Genomic DNA, 25,127 nt, shown 5'->3' on the forward strand with positions numbered 1-25,127 from the left:
GCTGACTAAAGCGGGTAAGGCTGGGTTCACACTACGTTTTTGCGTGTGTGCATCCGTTTTGATCCGTTTTTCTATTTATTTCCATTAAAAAGTACAGATCCGTTTTGATCCGTTTTTCTTTATAATGGAATTCATTGGATGGAAAAACGGATGCACACACATGCATCTGTTTTTTATCCATTTTTTGCTAAAATGTAGTGTGAACCCAGCCTAACTGCTACAGTCAGCGATTTGCTAATCGGGCATTACCTGCAAGAACAACATATCAGAGGAAATTGGGAGCAGCAGGGACCCAGCACTGTCAGAACTGCAGTAGGTATACTTTCTTTTTTTCATTTAGAAAGCATCTAGATTCCAAGATGAAAATTTATGTGGCTAGAATACCCTTTAAAATAAAAACTGGACATTAAGACTCCGCATTGTTAATATGGTGTGTTCCCACCCAGATTGACACTGTCCAATCTCTATTGACAAGACAAGAGAATGGTTTTCAGTTTTCTCATACATTTTCAAGAGGGATAAGAACAGCCTATGCAAAAGCTCCTACAACTAGGACTAGTATTATTGCATATAGTCACTGTGGTTTGTTACATTTTCATATTGAAATCTAATTTGATTTGATTGGTTAATTCCCCTTTTGTATGTTTATGTGCCAGGCTGCTACAAAGTGTGACAGTATGACATTGACCCTAGGACCATGGTTGGGCCTTCCCGCTGTCCCTGCTGTTACGCTGTACAGACATGAGGATCCTGCCTTGGTAAGATACTCCTCCTTGAGGATCATTACTAAATCACATTCTTTACATTTACTTTTTACCTCTTGACCTCTTTTATTCCTTAACTTTTATTTTGTACAGTATATTTATGAGCCGTCTGCTTAGCTCTTCCATCAAGTTGACCATGTCTAATTCTACCTCTAGTGCCAAGTGTAATTCAGTTAGTCATGTTCTCACATACCCAGCACATACCTGGGAATGCACGTACAGTGGCTCAGTAGGGTCGTAGGTTTAAATCCCACTGCATCTGCAAGGAATTTGTATGTTCTTCCCATGTTTGAATGGGTTTCCACTGGGTACTCCAGTTTCCTCCCACAATTATACAGACATGTAGAATTTAGATTGTGAGCCCTAATGGGGGAAGGGACTGATTTCAGTGCTATACATATAAAGGAATTTTAAAAGGTAAGGCCAAACTCACACCCCCATATTTTCACTGATAGCTGTGTGATGTTGTGTGATTGGCAACATTGCATGGCTATTGGTGAACGAATGGGCATGGTTTGGGCCACATGCATATATATGTATTTAAGAACGTGGCCTTTCATTGAGTCTCTTGGCTCCTTACCAAGTACAGAGCTGCATATCCGAACAGATACTAGGGAGAAAAATTAACCATGTCTTTTAAGTGTTGATGTTTTGCGAATGGGAAAAATACAGCTCAAGTGTCATACTAATGGGGCTGCCGCAACATCAGTCATGGAGGAGACATACTGCTGGAACTCTCCACCACCAGTTTGAGTTCTCTACTAACCAAGAAGGCATATCAATTCCTTTAAAAACTGATCTGCAAAACTAAAAGTATTGGTTAATTTTATCCCCCTATCAACTATCTGCCTTTTTTCTTTCTATTGTACAATAGCTGCAGTCCTTTAATCATTATGTATGCGTCAATGGTTTGTCTTGTGTTTTTTTTTCCCCTCAGTCCCTTGCTGCTGGGCTCACAACAAGTCAGCCTGTGGAAAAGCTTCGAGCTCTGCCGCTATGGCTGTCCCTGCAGTATCTTGGCCACAATGGGATTGTTGAGCGAATAAAACATGCATCTCAACTGGTATGTACACAACCATTTCTTGCATGCTTCAAAGGATTTTTAGGAATGTTCTTACGTGTGGTATTCATGTGCACTGTAGTGCTGTTCTACAGAATACTGATGTATTAAATATGACACTGTTATCCCCTATTATCATCTTTTTTTTTTTTTTTTTTTTTTTTTTTTTTTTTTTACACTGTGTTTTATAGAATTTGTAACTGCTTTGTCAAACTTATGTCCAGTTGCTGCACAATCTCTTACATAAGTCCCGGTACACAAAGAATGTGTAACTTTCAGGGGCTGTGCAGTTAAGCAACAACATTTTCTTACACCATATTGGGTCTCCCTGAGATCAGTGACACAACTAGAGGAATGGCTGCATACATTGATTGTCAGCATAATGCTGACAATCATAGTATACTGCACCACAATAGTAGTAAAGTGTATTTTATGGACTAGTTAAAAAGTAAAAAAAAAAAACTAAATAAAACCTTAATGAAATGATTACCTCATCCCTAAAAAAGCACTTGTTCCCTTTAAATGATAAAACATTGAATTTATAAGGAAACAACACCGCTTCCCGGCTTCATCAATCTACTGTATACGTACAACTTCATAGCTCTTAGAATGTGATGATGACAGAGTGAAGAAAACTGAGCAATAAGGCTTGAATAGACTTGGGAAAATGCTTTTCAAGGGTGCGTTCACACGTACAGGAGCAGCAGCAGATTTGATGGCCCAGATTTGATTTGCTTAAAATCTGCAACTTCAAATCTGCTGCAGATCCTGTACATGTGAACGCACCCTAAACCATTAATGCAATGCATATTGCATTGTAAGGAGTCCATAGCCTTTACCAGTGTGTTTCAGTGAGGTGTTAGAATGGCACTGTTTTGTATAACTTTTCCTTTGATCCCAGCATCCATGGACACTGGTGACGTTGCAGTCTATATTTCCACAGTTGTGTCACAGTGTGAATTCTCAGTGTACTTACAGTCACTTGATTGTTTGTGTGTGAAGAATGGAAAAATACTATTGTATTCTGCCAGTGTGGGAGGGGGACATTGATTTTCCTTGACCTTGTATAATAAATTAAGTTTTTGTTCTAAAAGTCGTACCAAGTCAAGTCCCCAACAGTGGGCAAGAACTAAGCTTATGTTTGTCTTCAAACAGGAGGTGGCATGCCAGTGTATATAAATAGATGCCAGTCTCAAGGTGCCCTGGTGAAAGCTGTTCACTGCTTTGTGATTTAGTCAGAGTGGATTGAGTACCTGGCACTACACGGACTCCACTAATAACTTTGCACACAGTTTCCTCCATACACCAGCTTTAGTATAAATGTCCCTCCCTCCTTAGGCAGCTGTACAGGTATACTAGATGTAGTGCAGCTTGAACTTTATCCTCTGTGATCAGCTGCTAAAGGAGTTAGCCACAAGTGAGAAATGGATGGCCCTGGGTTAGTCTATCAATGTCAGATGGTGGCAGCCTGATTCTCAGCACCCACACTGACCTTGCCAGACTTGGGACTAAAGGGGTTATCAGGATATATTAGATTGGTTGGGGTCTAATTCTCTAAATCCCTATCACTAAGCTGATTGTTCTTACCTGAAACAACTTAATATTGTATTATTGCTGAACACTATTCACTTGTGTGTATGTAGTGAAATTCGGACCAGTATTGATGGGGAGGACCGGCACTCTTTTTTTTTTTTTTTTTTTTTTGTCCTGGGTAACCCCCTTAAAGGGGTACTCTGGCACTGATTAAAAAAAATCAATCAATCATAAACATAGTTTTTACATTTACCATCCCTCCTGAGTCTGTCTCTGTTTGAATTTACAGCTGTTTTCAGGTCCCTGAAGCTCCAGTTGGTGGCTTCATTTTCTCTTTAATTCCTGGTTTGGGCTTTCCCATGATGCACTTTGTCTCATGTGATGTCTAACTGACTCTGTAAAACTGTTAGATGGCTTACATCTTGCTCACAGCATCTGACAAAGGGAGGCTGGTTTAACAGGGCTTAGGCCCTCCTCCCTCTTGATGATGTCATTGTCACAAAATTGCTGCCACAGAGCAGCCTGGGGTCAACAGTCATTAGGTAAGAATGAATTTATTTTACTTCCTGGTGGGGGGTTGAGAGGGGAAAGCTAGGGAAGGGGCAGATAGGTGATTGAAGCATATTACAAAGTTATATAACTTTGTAATGTGTTTCAATTACTGGGAAAAAGCTTTTCGCTGGAAGTCTATTTCTACACTGGAGGGGAAAATTAAGCATTACATGGCATCCTACAAAATGAATATGCTGCCTGCACAATGCATGGACAGATCCAGTCCTACAAGATGCTGAGCTACCATTTGCATTCATTACTGTTCCCACACACTTGTGATGTCCTTAAAGATCACATCAGGGGATGTCATAAAAGTCAGGTCATCAAATAATGGAAGCTGAGAATGAAGCTGCTGTTTGAAGGTCCTCTTGCTGCCTGTGAGCCAGGTTGCCCAGCTTATCGCCTGGAGATTAGTCACTTTGCTCTTGTCAATGAAGGACGGATGTTATTTGCTGAGAGATTTCATTAATGTCTGGTATGGTACATTGCGACCTCTGCAGCGGCAGTCAGGATGATCTCCTTGTCCTGTTAGTGTTTATTTCTGGGGAAGGTTCTTTCAAGGGCAGTAAATTGGTCACTATGGGAACATTTTGTTCCTTTAAGACTCCTCACAGATACTTTTATTTGCACAGCATTGGCCGTGGCCTGAAATGGTTCTCCGGGATTATAGGAGTATAGCTAAAAAATATCACATCAGATTGTGCTCTCTTCCCTGTTTGTGAACACATCCTATACGTACAGAGCACGCTGCTCCATGGATCCTTCCTAGAGAGACATGTGGACAGTCATCTTGGTCCCCTGAACATTGAAGCAATGTCCATACATCATTTTTTGACCTGTATTTTTGGGGCATAAAACTTATGTTTTTTACTTAAACATACATCTGCATTGTGTAATTTTTTGACCATTGAATTTTGTTGAGTTTAATGGGAAAATGTCTTGACAGGTCACCTGTAGTTTTTATGGCTGTAAAAAAAAATTAAAACCACCTGTAAAACACCAAAAAGACAAGACAAAAACATGCATACAAGTACATTCTTAAGCCTCAAAATACATTGGGGAAGATTTATAATTTTTGTTTGTAGGTGACTGTATATGTATAGATTAAGGTGTCTCTGAACATTACAGATTTACCACTCTGTCTAATAAATATGTCCCTTGGTGCCTTTAAACAGGGGGATTATTGGGCACTCCAGTATTGCCTTGTGTATTAAGGCTAGCGATCAGCCAACAAACAAGCAAAAGCATGTTGGACGGCTGATTGGTTCAGAAAAATCATCGGCCGGACTAATCCCCATGTAATAGGAGATGTGCGGCTGATGGCAAGTAAGGGCCGTGTGACTGAGCGGACCTTGTGATCAGGCCATGTGATACACCATGCCTCTCTGACAAAATGAAAAAAAGCAAAGTTCAGCACCAGGAAACAAATTCCCACTAAAACCTGAGCAGTATGTGGATGCATGCCATGATAGACTCGAGAACTGGAAGGTCCAACAGCATCCATGGTGAAATCAAATCCAGTTTTTTATTCACATAATCCAATAAACAAATGCAACATTTCAACTCTATGGGTCTTTGTCAAAAAAGTTTTTCTAACAGTGCCTCTTTAAGCACAGCCATGTTGTGTTGCGATCCACCATTGGTGCTTACCTATAGGATAATACTGAAGGTGTTCTATAGATTGATATAACATTGGGTATATGTTGTCACTAACCTCTGAGACTGGTGCAGTCACCATGATCGGAGCATCGCTCAGCTATGTACACTCATACTCACAGCATACATTTGTTTCTTTACAGAGTCAGAGGCTGCTGGAACAGCTGAAGGATTTACCTTCCATCAAAACTTCGGTACAGTATACCCTGTTGTGTCACTTGTGTTCTGCACTATACCTGCTGGTGTATGTACATGATTTTCCCATCTCATGAATGAGGCCAGTACATCATTCACTAGAGGCAAAAAATAATTTTCTTGTCTCTGTTCATTGTTTGGCTCAGCTTCTTTTAGTATGGATATTTGCTGGAAGTGAGTATGTATAATCTGTCTCTTTATTGAAGGCTTTGCTAAGTGCCATCTATTAAGCTTTCATGTATTCTGATTCCTATCTGCAGAGCTGTCTACTCCCCATGTGTGTACTTGACTCTGAAATCTATTGAAAATCAAAGTATCTTAGAACAAGTGTCCTCTAGATCAGCATCTTGCATCTGTTCCCTCCCTGTTCCACTCCTTTTTCCTCCTGGTCTTATCAGTTAATGTATACATGTGGATATATATTAATATGCATGTTTCTTTTAAATATAAGGTTGAACATGATGGAGAATCACCAGTAGTCGTGTTCAAGTTCTTTTATGAAGGCTCTGGATCAGGTTTGTAACCCATGCATCCTATGGCAAATATCATGAGTTAGCAAATTATAATAGCAATGGCATGTACTAGTAATTCCTCTTGGGATAGAGCATTGCTTTGGTTTTAGAGCCCCCTGTACTGGGTGGGAGCGCAAGTGGAGGAGAGGCATGGTCTGCAAAGCTGTGTATACAGCCCTGTACTCTGACCCAGGAAGTCTCCCTCACCTTCCAAATCATAGCAGATTCACTTCAGGCTGGGGCTTACATCAGGGGACAGGACTGTGGAGGTAATCCCTTCATAGCTGTAACCCCTTTCTCCCTGGACAGAGAGTGCTGCTATACTGTGCCCACATCTGCCCTGCTCATTCCTTCATACTCCCTGCAGTCTCTGTCGGCCCCTGTGTTTTCCATCCTCTCCGTTACTGTACAGTAACTTATAATATCACATATTCAGCTGTTTCTATATGTTTGTTTTTTTGTTTTACATGTTGTTCTGAATTTAAAAAATCATTATTTTTGGGGTGTGGAACCAATTATCTGCATTTCAATTAGTTCTTATTAGAAACTTTGCTTTTGGTTTGAGAGTGGATTTGGATTACAAGCACGGTCCCGAAACGAATTATGCTCGTAATCCAAGGCACCACTGTGTATGTATGTATGTGTGTGTGTGTGTGTGTGTGTGTGTGTGTGTATATAATATATATACACACGTATATATTTTATTTTTAATTTTTCCCAAAACTTTATTGTGTGGGTGGCCACTGAGGACTCCACTACTGGAACCCCACCAGTCACTAGTATGGGGGATCAGCTCCGCTGTGTCTGTAGGTCCCTTAATGGAGCATTTATATGGGACTACTGCTGCTTAAAGGGTTATTCCAGTGAGAATTGATTCATAGTCTATCTACCGCATAGGCCATAAATAGCTGATCGTCAAGTTGCTGACACCTAGCACCCACCCTGCCCCCTACTGATCAGCTATTCTACACAGTCTGGATTTACAGAGACAGAACACCTGATAGGTGGTTGCTGGGTGTCAGCATCCTGCCGATCAGCTATTAAACACTTTTTCAGTGAATGCCACTTTAATATGACTCCTCCTCCCAGGTGGTGAGGATCAATAAGAGATTTGTGTCCCCTGTACCATCTAATACTCTTTAGCTATCGTCTTGATAATAGAAAAGCCTCTTTAAGGCCCCCTTCACACGTCCGGAAAAACCGCCCGGATTTCCTATCAGGAAATTCGGACGGATTTCCGGACGCATAGACTTTCATTGGACACGGACACCCTTCCGGAATTTTCCGGAGGGCTGTCCGTTCCGGAAAATAGGAACGGATTTTTTAGAACCGGCTCGGACGCCCCCATAGGAGTCCACCCATAGGGGTGTACCCCCGCACCCCCCCCCCCCCCCCCCCCAGCGGCACCCGCGCACCCCCCCCCCCCCCCCCCCGTGGCCGCTCGCGGCACCCCCGCGGCCACTCCCTTGCTGACAGGCCATGATGGGAGTTGTACTTCTGCCACCTGGATGGCCACAGGCTGCAGAAGTACAACTCCCACCATGCCTTGCTGACAGGCCATGATGGGAGTTGTACTTCTGCAGCCTGTGGCCATCCAGGTGGCAGAAGTACAACTCCCACCATGCCTTGCTGACAGGTCATGGTGGGAGTTGTACTTCTGCAACCTGGATGGCCACAGGCTGCAGAGGTACAACTCCCATCATGTACTGCAACCTGGGTGACCACAGACTGCAGAAGTACAACTTCCATCATGACCTGTCAGCCAAGCATGATGGGAGTTGTAATTCTGCAAGCTGTGACCATCCAGTTTGCAGAAATACATGTCCTATTTTTTTTTCTCATCAGGAAATCCTGAAGGTTTTTCCTGATGGTTTCCTGATGGTAAAAACGGATTACTGTCAGGAAATCCTGATACTATCCTGATGACATTTAAGGCCTCCTGATCAGGATTTCCTGACAGTAAAAACTGACACGGACGTGTGAATGGGGCCTAACTTAGCAATCCTGAAAATTTGCAGAAGTGACACCTTTATACACGTGCCTCACTGGTATTGGAATAAATTTATCTATCTATCTATCTTTGCATTATTTGTATTCCTAGTCATGGTGCTGGTCATAACCACAAAGTGTTTTGGGCCTTTTTGTAGATTCTACAATAAACTTGAACACTATTGAAAGGGAGAGCGATGCAATGAATCAATGGGTAAGATGTTTTCTATCTTCTTGTGCCAATATGGCATTAAAGAGCACTTTGTGTGTTCAGTGCTGTTTATTTGCTGCATCCGATATAATATTTCCTATGGTTTCCTTCAGCTCGGAGAACAGTTGGCTGCTCTTATTCCGTCTTGTGGTGTGGATATAGTGGAACTGGAAGATGAAGGCACATGTGTACGCTTCAATCCACTGATGACCTCTGCAGGTAGGATGGCAACTTTTTTAATGTTAATATTTATTCTTTTTTTTAATGGTCGTATACTCTAACTGTATGACAACTGCAAAGAAGTTTTGGGCCTGGTGTTTACTCGTAGCCAAAGCTCTGAACACTGTGTCTCCAGGGGGTGCTTCACAATACGATTTACTGTCCTTCAGTTAAGGCCCTATGACACAAAAGTATTATCTGCTGTATTTGGCCGATTATTGGCCATTACGGCCAATAATCGATTTGTGTAATAAAAGGCAACAATCGGCTGACATGCATTATTTCGGCTGATCATTGTCTTTCAGTGTCTGTCAACATGTTAAAAGATAAATGACCATGATAGCAACGATCTGCTGTCGTCTCCCCGAGTAATAGGAGCAACGGCAGTAGACCGCTGCTATCTGCTATGGGCTGCCCTTGTGCCTTGTGACAATCACCATCACTTGTCTACTGTTTATTCCTATCAGAATAAGATAACACAAATTGTCTCATCTGGGTATTTAACAAAGAATGTATAGTCCAAGGACTGGGCAAAGGTATACACTCTGGCCGGGATCCCTAGCGGCACCGTGAGAAACTGACATGCCAGTTTCCTGCGGCCACCATTCATTGAATAGCGGCCGCAGAAAAAGGTCAGTGCACACTGTGGAGCGAGTGGCTCCGGTCGCATGCTCCATAGTGCGCAGTGGAGAGTTCTGATGCGGGCGCACACAGATGCACCCTCATCAGAACTAAGTGGCGCTAAAGATCATCCAGCCGGTACTGTAGTGATGATCTTTTCAGAGACCGGCCGTTTCGTGACCCATCCATCTCTTACAGTGTGTGAACATAGCCTATTAGTGTATCTTCTTCCATTAAAGATAGAATTCACTGCCTGCAACGACACTGTGACATGGTATAGTCATTGCGCTCAGTATTGTTGTTTTTTTTTAATATTTATAAACTTTTATTGCACGTAATCCATTAAATACATTCCATAACAACTTAGTAAAGTATATAATACCTAACCCTACCTCCCCCCACCCTCTCCCACCCCGGCAGCACACGGACAAACAGAAAAAGAAAAAAGATAAGTGAATAAATAAAGAAAGAAATAAATAGAAATTAACCATTAATTCTGCAGCCCCTGCTTGTTCCGCCACTTCCATATTTTTTGATATTTCCCGTACCCTTTTCTCCCTTTCCTGGACGCCAGCTCTTCATATACTCTAACCCTTTCCACCAACCCTCTCCACTCCTCCACCCCCGGGGAGCCCTCCTCCACCCACCATCTAAGAATAACCACCTTAGCGCAGCCAAGAATTCTGTTGATCAGGGTATTAGTTTCCCCATCCTCAATCAATGCCCCCAATAGAAGTTCCACCTCTGAGTATGTATCAGTTATATCCATCCCCATCACTTGTCTAACATATCGGAAGATCTCCCTCCAGAATTGTGCAATTTTAGGGCATGTCCATATCCGGTGCACGAGATCTACCCCTACCTCTTGACATTTCTTACATCTAATCTTGTCTTTCCAAACTGCATCAGCCTTTTAGGGGTATAATACAACCAATAAAAATTAAAAAAAAAAATTAGTCTGTGCGTCGGACTTATGGACGTGCACCTCAAATGCAGTATTGTTAGTGGACACTTCTGAATAGTTTGACTTTCTTAAGATGTTATTCAAACACTTCCACACAGATATGCTGGCAGATGAACAAAACTCAGGTTACCATGACCTACAGAGCCGTCAGAACATTAGTGATTAATACAGGGAGCTGAAGTAACACAGGGGCACGTCTCTGTGGCCTGGCCGGTAATGTCAGTGCCTACATATAATGGGCAGATTGTGAATCGGAAGCACTGACATCCGTTACCTAGCCTATCCTCAGATCTACCAAAAAAATACATGGCTGGTTATGTCAGCACCTGCAAATTGTATGGTTAAGGCCAGGTTCATAGTGGTGCCTTGTGAAGCATAGATGTTAAAATGTGAATGTATTCAGCTAATTGCTAAGTTTGGGTCATTTTCCAAGTATGTACATAAATTACATTTTACATAGTAAGGTTGTAAAAAGATACATGTCCAAGAATTTATCAGTTGCAACCAAACAGTTTGAGTGGATACAATCAACGAGCAGAACAACACCAAATGTCAATTTGCTATTAGCGATCTGGTTAGTCCGAACTCAAGTGTGCAGCATTTAATTGTTGGGGCTGAAGAATTCAGCCCTAGGGAGACCTTCAAAACATGGATACATCCTAGGGCTAGCCTTATGGCTGCATCCAACTTTTTCAGCCACCTGTAATCATATGTCACATGCTCAAGTTTGAGGTTTGCTAATCTTAACTGGCCTCAGAAGGCACAAACATAATGTACCAGGTAAATTCTAATACTGTATATGTTCACTAGTTCTAGGTACAACAGCTGAAGATGTTGATCAGCTTGTGAAATGCATAAAGGTGAAGATCCCGGTTATATACAACACTTTGCAGCTGAAAGAAGAATTCAGATTAGAAGTGGAAAGAATAGCTGGACTGTCATATGTTGTTGACCACAGCTGGGCCGGACTTGGCGTGCTAAGGTATTGTACCAACTGCGTATCTTCCTTATATCTTACCATAAATTACATTTTACATAGTAAGTAAGGTTGTAAAAAGATACATGTCCGAGAATTTATCAATTGCAACTAACTTGTTTGGGTGAATACCTTCAACAAGCAGAATAACACCAAATGTACAGAAATTGGATCTATAACCTCTATACAGTAGCAGTACACCTGGACTTGAGCCTTTCCTCTCTGCTTGTCAAGCTGTGGAACAGAACATAATTTTCACTTCTCCTTTCCACCCCCGAGGTATGAACATGTAAGCGAGGAACTGGATGTCGGCAAACGAGAAGCCGAACTGGAGAAGATTAATGTGTCGCTTCTGAAGAAGCTAAATGAATTGGAGTCCGATCTCCTCTTCTCTTTCGGTATTGATTTTGTGTCTAGCTACAGAAACTAGTATGTTTGCCTTCCCAAAATAGCAAGCCATTCATTTCCCTCTTTACATTTAACCCCACATTTACCAGCTCCAACTTTCAGCCACCAAATCACTGTTGTAAATCACAAAAAGATCCATCTATCCAGATTTTTATACAGGTCACTCAAACATGCTATATTAGGGTAGCTTCACATGTAATGTATTCACAGCGGATGTCTCGCTACAAATTCACAGCGAAACCCGCTGCGGATACTTGTCCATTCACTTCAATGGGCTGACATACTTGCAGTGGCATTGTCATCCCGCTGAGAATATGTCAAACTCAGTGCCATTAACCCCTGTAGCCCGGGACCATACTGTACCAGGTCCCCCACCAGCTTGCCTCGGGGGCTCCCGGCGGTCAGCCAATCAGTGCACTACCCTGCTGCAGTGCACTGATTTGGCTGACAACTGGGAGCCTGCGAACCAAGACAGAGAGGGGACCCGGTACAGTACGTTTCCAGATCGCGGGGGTTAATGGCGCTGAGTTTGACATACTGTCATCCCACTGCGAGTATGTCAACCTATTGAAGTGAATGAGCAAGTATCCGCAGCGGATTTCGCTGCAAATTCGCAGTGAGAAATCCTCTGCGGATACATTACGAGTGAAGCTACCCTTATTGTACACTAGCTGTTCTTGCCATCAAAAATAATGGAAACAAACATGATGGACACCAAAGAGGAATCCATCTTGACTGTCATGGCTCCTTTGTGAACCAAAGATAAGCCCTGACAAGCTTTTTTTTTTCTGTCCTTCACTCCCTTGCACCTCTGCTTTGAACTGAAGACCTATGTAGTATGTGGCAGACTGGTTTCTAAGCATGTGTAACCAGACAATAGCTACAAGTATGCATTTTAACCCTGTGTGGCCTAATAAGGTCTCAGTATTGTACAATATATATAGTCCAATAAATTCACTTGTTTTTTTTCTACAGACACTACAGCTTGCCTCACAAAAATAATCCATCACACAGCAACATAAAAAATAAAGCTATTGGTGATGGAATGTGGCAACACAAAGGGGTGTCCTCAAGGGGTTAAATGTGATTATTATTGCAAATTTTGTATGTCTGCAGCTAGGCCCTTAGACTTGTTTTTTGTGGTGTAAAGTCCTGTCTCCCTTTGATTGCAGGTCCGGAGTTTGGAGCTGAGAAAAACTGTGTTTATATCGGAATGGCAACTGAAGACTTAGATGTGTCTGAACTGGTAGAAACCATTGCAGTCCTGGGGAGAGAGATTGTAGAGAACTCAAAGGCAAGGAAATTTGTTATAGTCTATGCTTAGTGCAGATCAGCAAGGTTGCAATCTTTTGCACAACCCACCTGGTTTGCAAATAAATCAGCGATTTTTGCTCATTTGCCAAGTGGACAGGGCTTTGTACAGAGGGAGTGTGGCTTTGCACACCAAATTTCTTACAGTTTATGCCTGCAAACAAGTGTAAATAGTTGTGGAAATCTATGTTGGCTTGGAGCTGGCGTTGGTTTCTGAAGCTGCTGCACAGGTAGTCTCAGTTTTGATGGGATCTATGTAGAGCCACTAGATAAATCTAGAATGACAGGACAAGGAAAGGGGTTTACTCAATACATTTTAATAAATTCCCACATAGTGGTAAACCTTTGGACTGCTTACCCATTCCATAGCATTTCGTCAGCCAGATAACTAGATTGCTTAGAGATGATGGAGGACATAATGGCAGGTTGATATTCCCATCCTAGACCCTAGATCTAGAGTACCTAGCCATGTCTTCATCCATTTTATCCAGGGTTTCAGGGTAACTTGATGACCTCCGTATGGCTGAACCTGAGGTCACTTGTTAGTGTGCAGGTGCCAGTATTGGGATGCTTTCAACCTAATTTTAATGAAATGTTTTCATGTGTGCAGCTCCTTGAGAATATGACTGAAGTAGTCAGGAAAGGTATTCTGGAAGCTGAAGTAGAACTGCAGAAGGCCAATGAAGAACGACTTTTAGAGGAGGTAAGATGAAGGTTGATGAATATTGAATGGCCACTGGCTATTGCAGTACTGTATGTGGGCTTGAAGAGTTTAGTTACACCAGTGACCTCTGCTGGATGCTTTGTTGTTTTCAGGGAGTCCTACGGCAGATCCCTCTAGTTGGATCAGTTCTTAACTGGCTTTCTCCTGTACAAGTAACACCGAAGGGTAGGATGTTCAACTTAACAGCAGGTAAGAACTTTTTTTTTTATTCCATGTGTACATTTACTTTACATTGGTTTGGATATTATGCTCCCACTGTTGAAAGGCATGAACTTGTAAAAGTCTCATGTAAAAAAAAAAATTCTTCTTGTTCTTTAGGATCCTTGGAATCAACAGAAATAACTTATGTGTCCAAGGTGCAGGCGACTGGAACCAGTCCTCCCCCAACACCAACCCTAGGATATGCAAAAAGACATCCAGGTGAGCAGCTAAATGTCTATGTACACACTGTGTTAAAGCAGTGATGCCTAGCTATACATCAGAATCCTGTCTTATTTAACAAGACTTAATAGCATAATCTGCTGCGTTATTGTGTCCCTGCAAAGAATCTTATACCAGTGGAAAATGGCTTGAGTGTAGTCTTTAGCTGACTATGTTTAGGCCATTGATGGTAATGGAGCCTGCTGCAGAGTTTTGGTTGTGGACAAATACCTAGGATGTACTGCTTTAACACAGTCCTTAGGGTAAATTAAGGATTGAAAGTTAAGACAAACATTATAACAGGGCAAAATACAAAAAATGTGCAGTGTGATACAGCCATCAACATTGAGCAGCAAGGTTTTTGTATGTAGGTGACCCATTTACTGATATCTTCATCAATTCATAGAATTAACATTCTTGTGTGGCCAAGACATAGCAATGGTGTAGCTAGGCAGCTGAGTTATAGTCACATGGAATGATCTCATGTCTGTTGCAGAGCTTAGGCTACCGTTCACATCAGCGTTTGACCATCCGGCACCATTCCGTCTACCTTTTCCGTTTTGGAGTAAGCAAAATGGAAACTGTCGGATCCGTTAAAATCCCCATAGATTCCCATGATATTTTAGTGTGCTCCGTTTGCATGCAATCCGTTCAAGATCTGTTTTTTTTGAACGGAAGAAAAAATAGTGTTTGCAGTATTTTTCTTTCCGGTTAAAAGAACGGATCACGAACGGAAAGTGCACTTCCGTTTGTTTTTTACATTGTAGTCAATAAGGACGGATCTAAAACGGAAGGTATTTCCGTTCACATCCGTTTTTTTTCATCCGTTTTTGCACTGAGCATGCGCAGAAGCAGCAAGAAACCAAAGAAGAAAAATAAGCGGATAAAAAAAACGGATGCTGACTGATGCAAACTGATGTACAAAAGTCCGTTTTTGTTAAGCCAAAATACAAACGGACCGTTAAAAAAAAATGAACATTTTGCAATCAGTCTGCTCATCAGTTTATGCTCATCCATTTAATTAATATAGACGGATCCGTTAGAAACAAAGAAAAACGCTAGTGTGGCTGAGCCCTTACACTGGTTAATCTCTGCATGTTCTTACGGCTTTAACAGGTCAAAAGTTGTTTAAAAGACTGTCCAGAAATTCTGACGCGATGAGTGAGACAAGCTCAATAAGTCACCTGGAAGAAGTGGAAAACCTTGAGGCTGCACCAACACCAGAGCCACAGATCTGCAACCCGATCGAACCCCCCACCCCATCTGTGGAGTCTCAAAGCGAGGAGTCTCCTGAGCCCGATGCGCTGGACATTAAGACAGTGGAGTCTGAGAGTCTAAGATAAAGGCGAGCGTTTTATAATTAACACTCGACCTGACATGAACTCTTTTTAGATGTAAGGGTGTTAACTGATCTCAAATGTGAACAGTGCCACGCAATCTTACAGTAGAGATACTGTACTAAATTATTAACCTGTCTGCACAAATCTAAATGAAAACAAAAGCTTTTTTTCCAGTAGGGAGAGGTCACAGTCATACAGTAAAACTACTATTTTTACCAATGGTAACCTGAGTTTACTGCACTTCTTGTAATTTCCAGAGTTGGATTTTCTAATCAAGCCTTTTATTTTCTAATCTTTTTTGTTGTAGAGTTTGTTTTTATTGTTTGTTTTAAAAATGAAACCCTCTAAATGTAAATAGGAGAGATCAACATCTCACCCCAAGATATTTACATGACTATGTAGAAGTGAAATATCATCCACTTGAAATGAATCTGTTAGCGGCTCTGCACATTGCCTTCTGAGGCTTGCTATTTGCACAGTCAATGTATTTTTAATGAACCATTCGGCTGGATGAACTGTGAAGCCGTTTTTGTAGGTCCTTTTCTTAAACAGACCTATCCAGTTAAGAACCTGATTTGATAAAAAAAAAAAAAAATGGGCTTCCCCTTTAAACGGTTCATTCTAACACAAGGGGCACTTTGACATTTGACAAAAATATTTCATCAGCAGGGGTCTGGGTGATCAGACTCCCCCCACCTATTGATAGAATGAGCCAAGGGAAGCACTCGGCTGAGTGCTACTCTCTCCATCCCACTGGATTCTATAGTAAGTCTCCTACAGCAAGCAGGGCATAGAAGTGCTCAGCCGAGTGCTTGTCCTATCTCCGTCCAGCAGGGTCTGAAGGTAGGAACCTAAACAAGCATGTTTCTCTATGGAGAAAAAAAAATGTAGCGTCTTCTTTTAAAAGCACTGAGAAAATGGAGCATGCAGCGTTTAAATCTCTGACTCACTTGACTAAAGGATTTTTAACAGATTTTCTCATTCCTATAGACATCAATTTTTAGATATTTTGAAACACCTGATCCAATCTGTTTGTTCTAAAGGGAGGCAAGCCACTTCCAGAGGATTCTGGCAGCAGCTGTATACATGGGTATGGGGAGGACAGGTAGAATAGCGGTCAACAGAACAAGCATCGGACAACTGTGTATAGCCAGCATTAGTTTTGTCCCGATATAAGAGATACAAGTTCCTTTCCTGACAATCTGTGTATATGAACTTTTTGAACTCCAGGCTTCATCTTTTATCATGATGCTGGGACCTCCGAAACAGCTAATCTTCTTTGCTGTTGGACTGATACGGTAATGTCAATACAGTAGCACAGAGCTTCAACTGTTTCGGAGATCCCGCAGTCATAATCGTTATTACGATGAGAGTTCCATAAAAGGTGCCGTCCATGGTATACAGTCAGCTTACAGACCGTATATCACATGTGCAGAGAGGTACATACACAGCCTTGTCTGCAGCAGCTGTCAAGGGTCAAATTCTGAAGATTGTACCAAGTTTTACCAAAAGTTAGATTGGTTCCCCTTTACAATAACTGGACACATGGTTACATTTTTCCTGTGTTATTTGTTATAGTTGAACTGCCAGTACTGTGTGAAATGTTTTTGCACTACAAGGTCTTGGTCACACAGAACGACTCTGGTCTGTATTGTATATCTATATTTTTAGCCTAATACATCAGAAGTGCAACTCCATGATACTTTCCTTGTGCGGTATTGGCTTATAAATGCTGACGCAGAATACTGTAGTGTGAATGAGACCGAAGACCTTGAATTGTGAGACTATAGATCCCCGTCCAGACATTACAGGCAGCATGCCAGTATATGCACAGGTTCACGTGAGTGGCAATGCTTGGGCTGAGCTGTCAGCGTTATCACATATGTAGACTGCTTAATAAAGACACATTTATTCTAATGACTCCAAAGTAAAATGTACTGTAGAAAGCTGAGCACAGTGGTCTGTGTAATGTGTATACCCTCCAGGGAGTTCCACCATATGCACATATCTATAGCTAGACAGTTGTGATATATTCCCACAATGATTTATTATACACTGGCAGCACAGTTCTGTAATTAGATTTGATTTTTTTTTATCATGTTTTTTGCACTTAAAACCTGACTGTTCTTGGATACACTGCTAAAGACTTTACTCCTATGCTGTCCATTTAACCTTAAGGAGAAGTTCCATTCTAAACTTTAACCATTAGCAGAAATGTTCTTACCTATAGGCTACAAGAGACAATTGACAGACAGGAGCATAATGGAGACAACGGTTCACACTGCCTGTCCTGCAGACAATGGCCCAGATTTTCTAGGACAGTGTAAAAGAAGACAGTCCAAACTTCTGCTAAATGTATCACTGTGTTTCATGCTGTATGGTAAATGGTGCATCTTTAGACCTCTGTCTAACTAAAGAAGTCAATCTGGTAACAAAAATAAATATAATATAAATAATAAAAATATCCCTGTCGCTTAAAAATCTTTTAACATGCCAAAAGTTTTTACCAGTTTGGGACTAGATGTTCAAACCCTCATCCAAGAGTAGCGCTCAGCTAAGCGTTTAATTCTCTTTTTCCGTATACTTTGGGGGAGATTTATGAAAGGGTATAAATATACACCTGGTGTAAACTGTTCACAGCAACCAATCACAGCTCCTGTTATATTTTACCAGAGCTGAAAGCTGAGCTGTGATTGGTTGCTGCAGGCAGTTTACACCAGGTGTATATTTACACCCTTTCATAAATGTCCAGCAAGACAGAAAAGGCAGTAAGTCCAGGAAGAAAAGCAGTCAGCTTAGTTTCTCCAAACTTTTCACGTGTTTCTAGATGTCAAAAGTCTTTTTTTGTTGTTGTTTTTAAAGGCCAATGCCCATTTACCATATAATGCACAAAGGTAGAACTTTAACTTTTTCATGACCATTAAAATAATTTTTCCCCCCAGAAATGGTGCCGCCTTTGTCTGGTGTTCTCAAAGCATGATCCAATTTCTGCATGGTTGGACTCAAAAAAAAAAAATCAACTCCATCCACTTACAGTATACTGCACAACACGCAATACAGATCTGCTGCATGTAAACCCAGCTGGTGGTTTTTCAATACTCTGTAACATACCTGCGCTACTACCTACATTCATACTTCTTGTAATGTGATATTCACACACAGCAGGTCTGTTGCAGAAAACATCTGTTCCTTTCATCTTAATAGACTTGTTTCAGAGACAAGCACATGGATTTCTGCAAGTCTTCAGATAAATGGGTCAGTTGTAGGGATGGTCCGAACCCGCCGAGGTTTGGGTTCGGCTGAACCCGAACGCTCGGCATCGGATTACCGCTGTCTGCCCGCTCCGTACAGCGGAAGGACCGCCTGGAAAACTGGCATACAGCCTATGGCTATATCCCAGTTTTCCAGGCGTTCCTCCCGCTGGATCCGCACGCTGCACGGAGCGGGCAGACAGCGGTAATCATTGTGGATGGTTCGGGTTCGTACGAACTCTGTTCGGACCATCCCTAGTCAGTTGCATACATTTCTGCAAAAATCTGTCATGTGTGAATGTACCTGAAAGTCTTTGCTGCTCCTACCATCCAGTGGGGTGCAGTTTCCTTTAGAATGATTAAGTGCTAATACAGTCAAGTCTTCCGCCTTCTGTTTTCTGTCTACTGGTGCAATGAAGTCTACAATGAATTTTTCTTTTGGGGAGTAGGGAGGGATAAATTTCAGTCTGTATAATAATAATAATACTACAAATTTTTACTGTTTGTTTTTTTTTTTATATATATATGAGATTGTGGACTCCGGTTTACCTTTGTTTGTTGGATTATAACTGTTTATGCTCAATGTTTGAATAAAGTTGAGATTTTCATCTGTGGGGTAACAGATATCCATTCCATGTGCTGTGCTTCTATCATGCTTCACCATCTGTTACTTTTTCTTTTCAGTCCATACACTAATATCAGCTAACTACAGTAACAACCATCATTACATGGCTCATCCATGATTGTAGTATCCTCCATTGGCCCCTCTATTCTTCATGTCTATAATCACACACTGCAGGATCAGGAGTACCAGTAATGCAGAGCTCCTTTATTTAGTAGACTGTGGCTTTATTTACATTCTGGTTACTATTGGATAAAATCTTAGGTATAACATACATGCATTGTTTGCTGACCCATAAACCTATAAATAATACTAAATAGGAGAGCCGTAGAAGTGACTTTACATTTCCTGGAGCTCAGCCCATTGGAGTACTTGTTAAGTCACATCTTCAACATAATAATGCTGGATGGGAAAGCAGTATCTCACATGTGGAACAGTTCTGTAGTTGAGAGGTAAGTAAAGTAATCTTTGTATATAGGTGCTGTCTATATAAGGATTCATAATACTTATGAGGACTATACATACAGTATAATTATATAAACTCTCTTTGATCTGAGCCTTCTAAAACAGTGAAGTCAAAGCTGAGATCAGGGTTCTGCTAAGTTACTGTAGAGATGGACAGGTAATTTAAGCAGCCTGTGCGATTGACACTTAGTCCTATGCTGCAGAGAGTACCTGTTGCTGCCAGAAATCCTAACTGTTCGGCTGGATTGCCCATAGGTATATACGGTATACAGTTACACAAGATGTATCGTGCAGTTTGAATGCCAAATTTTATCATAGACTTAAATGATAAATAACTTCTTAACTCACACAAAAAAGCAGCATTTTAATGTGGATGATGTGGGATATTTCTGAACTTAGAGTCACTGTCGTATTTTTATTTTTTTGCAGAAATCAATAGTCCAGGCGATTTTAAGAAACTTTCTAATTGGGTTTATTAGCCAAATCTGCTATTATCTGCATTTAAAAAGCTTTTCCAGGCCCCCCCTCTTTTCCATCCACTGCAAAAAATCAGGAAATTGTGACTTGTTGCACCAGACATACCCAGTCTGTTCTAGGGAGAGGGGAGGAGGGAGTTAGCCCACAGCAGAATGCTGAGAACAGAGGATTACAGGCACAGAGCTGGGTGACAGCTGTAATCAGAGGTCAGAGAGGTCAGTGCTGACTGTCAGAGGAGATAAAGGGTGAGGTATTTGTAGATTAACTCTTTGTTGTCTTGTTTTGGTCTTTTATTTAGCTTTCTCTATAGGAGAACAATGAAGACGGGGGAGAGCTTCAAACAGCTTTTTCATGATAAAAATGCATTTTTCTGCTAATTAACCCAATTACAAAGTTTCTTAAAATCGCCTGGACTATTGATTTCTACAAAAAGAATTTTCACGACAGTGACACTTATATTAAGTAGCTGTTGCCAAAAACAAGAGTAGAACCAACAATGTTTTTGCTATAAAGAAATACCCTCCCCAGGTGCTCAGAAAAGCTGGATTTAGTTCTGGGAAACTTCTCCCAGGTTCCAAGGACTGGATCCAGCTTTTCCTAGCACCCGGGGAGGGTCAGTGAAAAGGAAGCAGGCTGATGAGTGGATTGCAGAGATAATGAAGTGCTTTGCTTTGTTATTACTGTAAATTTATCTCAAGTAATATGTGATGTTAGCAGATCACATTGACAGCACAGTTAAACAATGGGTTTTTAGGTAATGCTGAAGTTTCTGAAACCTTGATATGCCCCTTACCCATCCTGATGTTCACATATGGCTGATATGTACCAAAGAGATGCAGATGTAGAGCTGCTGCATCCAAAGTTGTGGGTTTTGCAGTGAATCTAGTATTTCCACATTTTGTGAGGATTAGCCCAGAATATGGACAATATTTCTACAACTGGCAGCTACTATGATATGCTATGGATTTTCTGCATGTGAACCCACTTTGAAAAATCTGCAGTGTAACCACCCTGTGAGAAGAGTAGATATGTAACACAATAGAGCAAATTTACAAACCTATCTACTGTACTACAGAATAGAGCTAAATTTACAATTCTGGTTGCTATTAGAAATAAGATTAGTAATACAATAAGGTGGTTAGTTTAGTTCCTTTCATCAGAGTAATGCAGAGTGGTTAGTGCAAAGAGGTGGTACTGAGCTGCAGCATGAACACCACCTCTTTGACTGAAAGACATGCATGCCTTGTCAAGGTAGGGAAGGGAGGAGGTATGTATGGTTCCCTAATGTCCCAGTGGCAACACAACGCATGGGGTGTTATTGTCCCTATGAGCCTGTGGGACAAGGGAATATTTTTTTGAAACAATAAAGAAATGATCATAACTCCTCCCCAGGAAATATATAGCTGATCTAGCCACTATGGCCAATATTTTTTTATATTTCATCCTATATAGCTAGCTGAGGGTATTATCTCCTAACTCATTTGTTGTTTACTTACATTTCACATTACGGCCTGTGGAGCACTATTTAGGAACGGGCAGTATTGGGGTTTTAGATTGTGGACCTGTGTATCGCTCCCCTCCGTATCCCACCTCCATTTCGCAATCCAGTCTCGCTGGCGGCAGCTCCCAGCTCTCCCGGTGTTGTTCGTTTGTATGCATGTCCTCAGATGGTGTGTCCCTCTCCCACATGGGCACCGCCATTTTGCTTGTAGTGTTTGCCAGAGCGTAAGAGGAAGAGCATGCTCTGTATTCTTTGGAAATTCGGGCCACGTCCGCTGGTGATTTCTTATCTCTAGATAAGTAAAGCTTCCTTTTTCTCCGCAGACCAGCTCATAGCATTTCCTTTGGAGTAACGTTCATGGGGTGGGGCCTCCCTGTTTGTTCCGTTTTCCTCCTATATAAACCAGTCACATTATACTTGCTACTATAATTTTTTTTCAGATGTCATCCATGAAGCATTTGGCCTGCAGACAATGCAAAACTCCCTTCCCTGAAGGCTATGAATGCAGTATGCTCAAAACATTGCTTCTTCCTCCGCTATCCCTTTTTTTTTTTTTTATTTATGGTTTGTATTTCCTTACAGCCCTGTCAGCCATGTTACACTAAAGATAAGGAAGAGCCCACCAGAACAGATGTAATTTGGGTGGAGTACTCTGTGCACGAATCTATATCTGATTTAAAGGGGTTTCTGCATCCTAAACTTAAGAAGACGGCTAGAAGTTTTTCTTCTACTATTCCTCATAAACATGTAATTCCTCATATGGTTGCTTGAGACAAAGCAGATCTTAATAAATGGCAATTGTTTGTGCTTGTAGTGATCAGAATATAAAATAAATGATAGAGTAAACATCATCTTCACATGAGCAGGGGGAAGTTACTAAGGGATACTGTCCCATGGATAGAAATCATAGGATTTTTCAAGTTGTGCAAGTAGAGCACCCTCCTGAAGAGGGGGAGGGTGTAGAAGAAATCTAAGAAAGTGCCTGTGTTAGGTAAAAGGTTTAAGACTCTTATAGGGGAGATTTATCAAACATGGTGGAGATTTATCAAACATGGTGTAAAGTGAAACTGGCTCAGTTGCCCCTAGCAACCAATCAGATTCCACCTTTCATTTTTCAGAGAGTCTGTGAGGAATGGAAGGTGGAATCTGATTGGTTGCTAGGGGCAACTGAGCCAGTTTAACTTTACACCATGTTTGATAAATCTCCCCCTATGTCCTTAAAGGGTAGGACTGGCTTGCTCCTCCTAACTAGAGATCGAACTTTGGAAAATCTTAAGATTCTATAGAATTCCCGCTCCGTGGGGAAGGAGGAGACAGCCCAGGTACTGCCTGGAACTCCGGGATTCAGCCTAGCTAATAGGCTGAATCCTGGAATTCCAGACGGTACCTGGGCTGTCTCCTCCTTCCCCACGGACCAGGAAGGCATCGGGAATCAAATGCGGAGGGTTCAAGTTCTATAGAACCTAAGATTTTCCGATGTTCGATCATCTCTACTCCTAACATCTCATTACTCATTACAACTATATGGACAAGAGAATTGAAGTGGCCTCAAAGAGACCATATACCTCTGCTCAGAGTCCGGTGGCCATTTCTTCACACAAAGTCCCCAGCAGCCTCAGAAGATCGCTTGCCAGAATTCGGGATGATGTTGAGTCAGGAGTAAACAGAGGTCAATCTAGAGATTGATTAATTATGCAATGCTTACTCGCAGCAGACTAGGCTGTCCTCCAGAGCCAGGTTCCTCTACACTGCAGCATGCAGGGCTCTCCAGCTCAGACTTTGGAGTGGGGATAACCCATCCAAATGTCACCTAGGCAATCTGGAGTTTCAACCCAGAAGGCTCTTTGGCCCTAAACTAGACAAGATCATGAAGAAGCTCCCAGATGAAAAGGGTAAATAGTAAGGTTGTAAAAAGATACATGTCCAAGAATTAATCAATGGCAACTAAACTGCCTCTAAGTGGATGCCATCAACAAGCAGAATAACACCAAAGGTATAAAAGATCTGTAACCCCTACACAGTAGCAGTACTTGAGCCTTTCCTCTCTTCTAGTCAAGCTGTGGAATGTGTAATTGATTTTATGTTTAGTAACACAAACTAGTATGTTTGCCTTCCCAAAATAGCAAGCCATTAATTTCACTCTTTACATTTAACCCCTCATTTACCAGCTCCAGCTTTCAGCCACCAAAGCACTGTTATAAATCACAAAACGATCCATCTATCCAGATTTTTAACATGCTAGATTATTGTACACTAGCTGTTCTTGCCCTCAAAAATACTAAATACTAGAATAATACTAGAAACATGATGGACTCCAAAGAGGAATCAATCTCGACTTTCATGGCTCCTTTGTGAACCAAAGTTATGATGCTCCTAATAGACTGGTAAGTCCTAATAAGCTTCTTCTGTCCTTCACTCCCTTGCACTTCTGCTTTGAGCTGAAGACCTATGTAGTATGAGGCAGGCTGGTTCCTATGCATGTGTAACCAGACAATAGCTATAGGTATGCATTATAACCCTGTGTGGCCTAATAAGGTCTCAGTATAGTACAATATATATAGTCCAATGAATTCACTTATTTTTCTACAGACAATACGGCTTGCCTCACAAACATTTTTTGTGTAACCCAGCTTGTTTGGAGAAAACTTTTGATAATCTACACTTTTTTTTCATTGAAAGACGACATACTCAATTCACCAGATGGGGGTCTATCAAAAAAAGACCCAATGGCCACGAGAAAGAATGCCAAACGGATGACTTTCTGGTCTTCGTACAGCTCAGACAACACAATGGTTGCGGATTCCACAGCGATCCCTTGGAGGTTTTAACTGGCATATGTATTTTTCCCAACTTCAATTATACTGAGGGTATTAATGAAGATCAGGTAGGACCAAGCTTTAGTAATAGGGGTGATGCCCTTCTGGACAAAGAGATCTTGTTTTTTTTCGGCTGATGATATTGAGTCAGGGAATTTTCTAGGTTGCAGTTGAAGCAGAATCTGGTGTGTAAGGACTCAAAACTGCATTCAAAACAGTCTGTAGCCTGAAGAGCCCTCACTGGAAATGAGAGGGTTTTCTGTTTTGTATTGTCAGGTATTGGATAGTAGTGAGGTGACCAATAAATCATACTTAAGGTTCTGGAGGGTGTTCCAGCCAATTGAACCTTTTAAAAGTTAAATATTTAAAATCTATGGCCCAGATTTATCAAAGTGTGTAAAATAGAGACTGGTGTAAACTGCCCACAGCAACCAATCACAGCTCAGTTCTCAGCTTTGGTAAAATGAAACCTGAGCTGTGATTGGTTGCTATGGGCAGTTTACACCAGTTTCTGTTTTACACACTTTGATAAATCTGGAC

General features: G+C 41.4%; 1 protein-coding gene across 3 annotated transcripts in view; it reads left to right on the plus strand.

The window, feature by feature from the left end:
- The window catches only part of PDXDC1 (pyridoxal dependent decarboxylase domain containing 1), a 51,222-nt gene extending 31,904 nt beyond the window's left edge, over positions 1 to 19,318 (plus strand). For all 3 annotated transcript variants that reach the window (XM_069983700.1, XM_069983701.1, XM_069983699.1), the window contains 13 exons: positions 657 to 758; positions 1,702 to 1,827; positions 5,709 to 5,759; positions 6,212 to 6,275; positions 8,420 to 8,475; positions 8,586 to 8,691; positions 11,087 to 11,258; positions 11,532 to 11,650; positions 12,833 to 12,954; positions 13,582 to 13,674; positions 13,788 to 13,884; positions 14,014 to 14,115; positions 15,232 to 19,318. In XM_069983700.1, coding sequence (XP_069839801.1) covers positions 657 to 758; positions 1,702 to 1,827; positions 5,709 to 5,759; positions 6,212 to 6,275; positions 8,420 to 8,475; positions 8,586 to 8,691; positions 11,087 to 11,258; positions 11,532 to 11,650; positions 12,833 to 12,954; positions 13,582 to 13,674; positions 13,788 to 13,884; positions 14,014 to 14,115; positions 15,232 to 15,458 — 1,437 coding nt within the window. In that variant the 3' untranslated portion in view covers positions 15,459 to 19,318. The remainder of the gene's footprint in view (positions 1 to 656; positions 759 to 1,701; positions 1,828 to 5,708; positions 5,760 to 6,211; positions 6,276 to 8,419; positions 8,476 to 8,585; positions 8,692 to 11,086; positions 11,259 to 11,531; positions 11,651 to 12,832; positions 12,955 to 13,581; positions 13,675 to 13,787; positions 13,885 to 14,013; positions 14,116 to 15,231) is intronic.
- Positions 19,319 to 25,127: the final 5,809 nt, after the last annotated feature.

The sequence above is a fragment of the Dendropsophus ebraccatus genome, chromosome 9 (genome assembly GCF_027789765.1).
Source record: "Dendropsophus ebraccatus isolate aDenEbr1 chromosome 9, aDenEbr1.pat, whole genome shotgun sequence".
NCBI classification, from domain to species: Eukaryota; Metazoa; Chordata; class Amphibia; order Anura; family Hylidae; genus Dendropsophus; species Dendropsophus ebraccatus.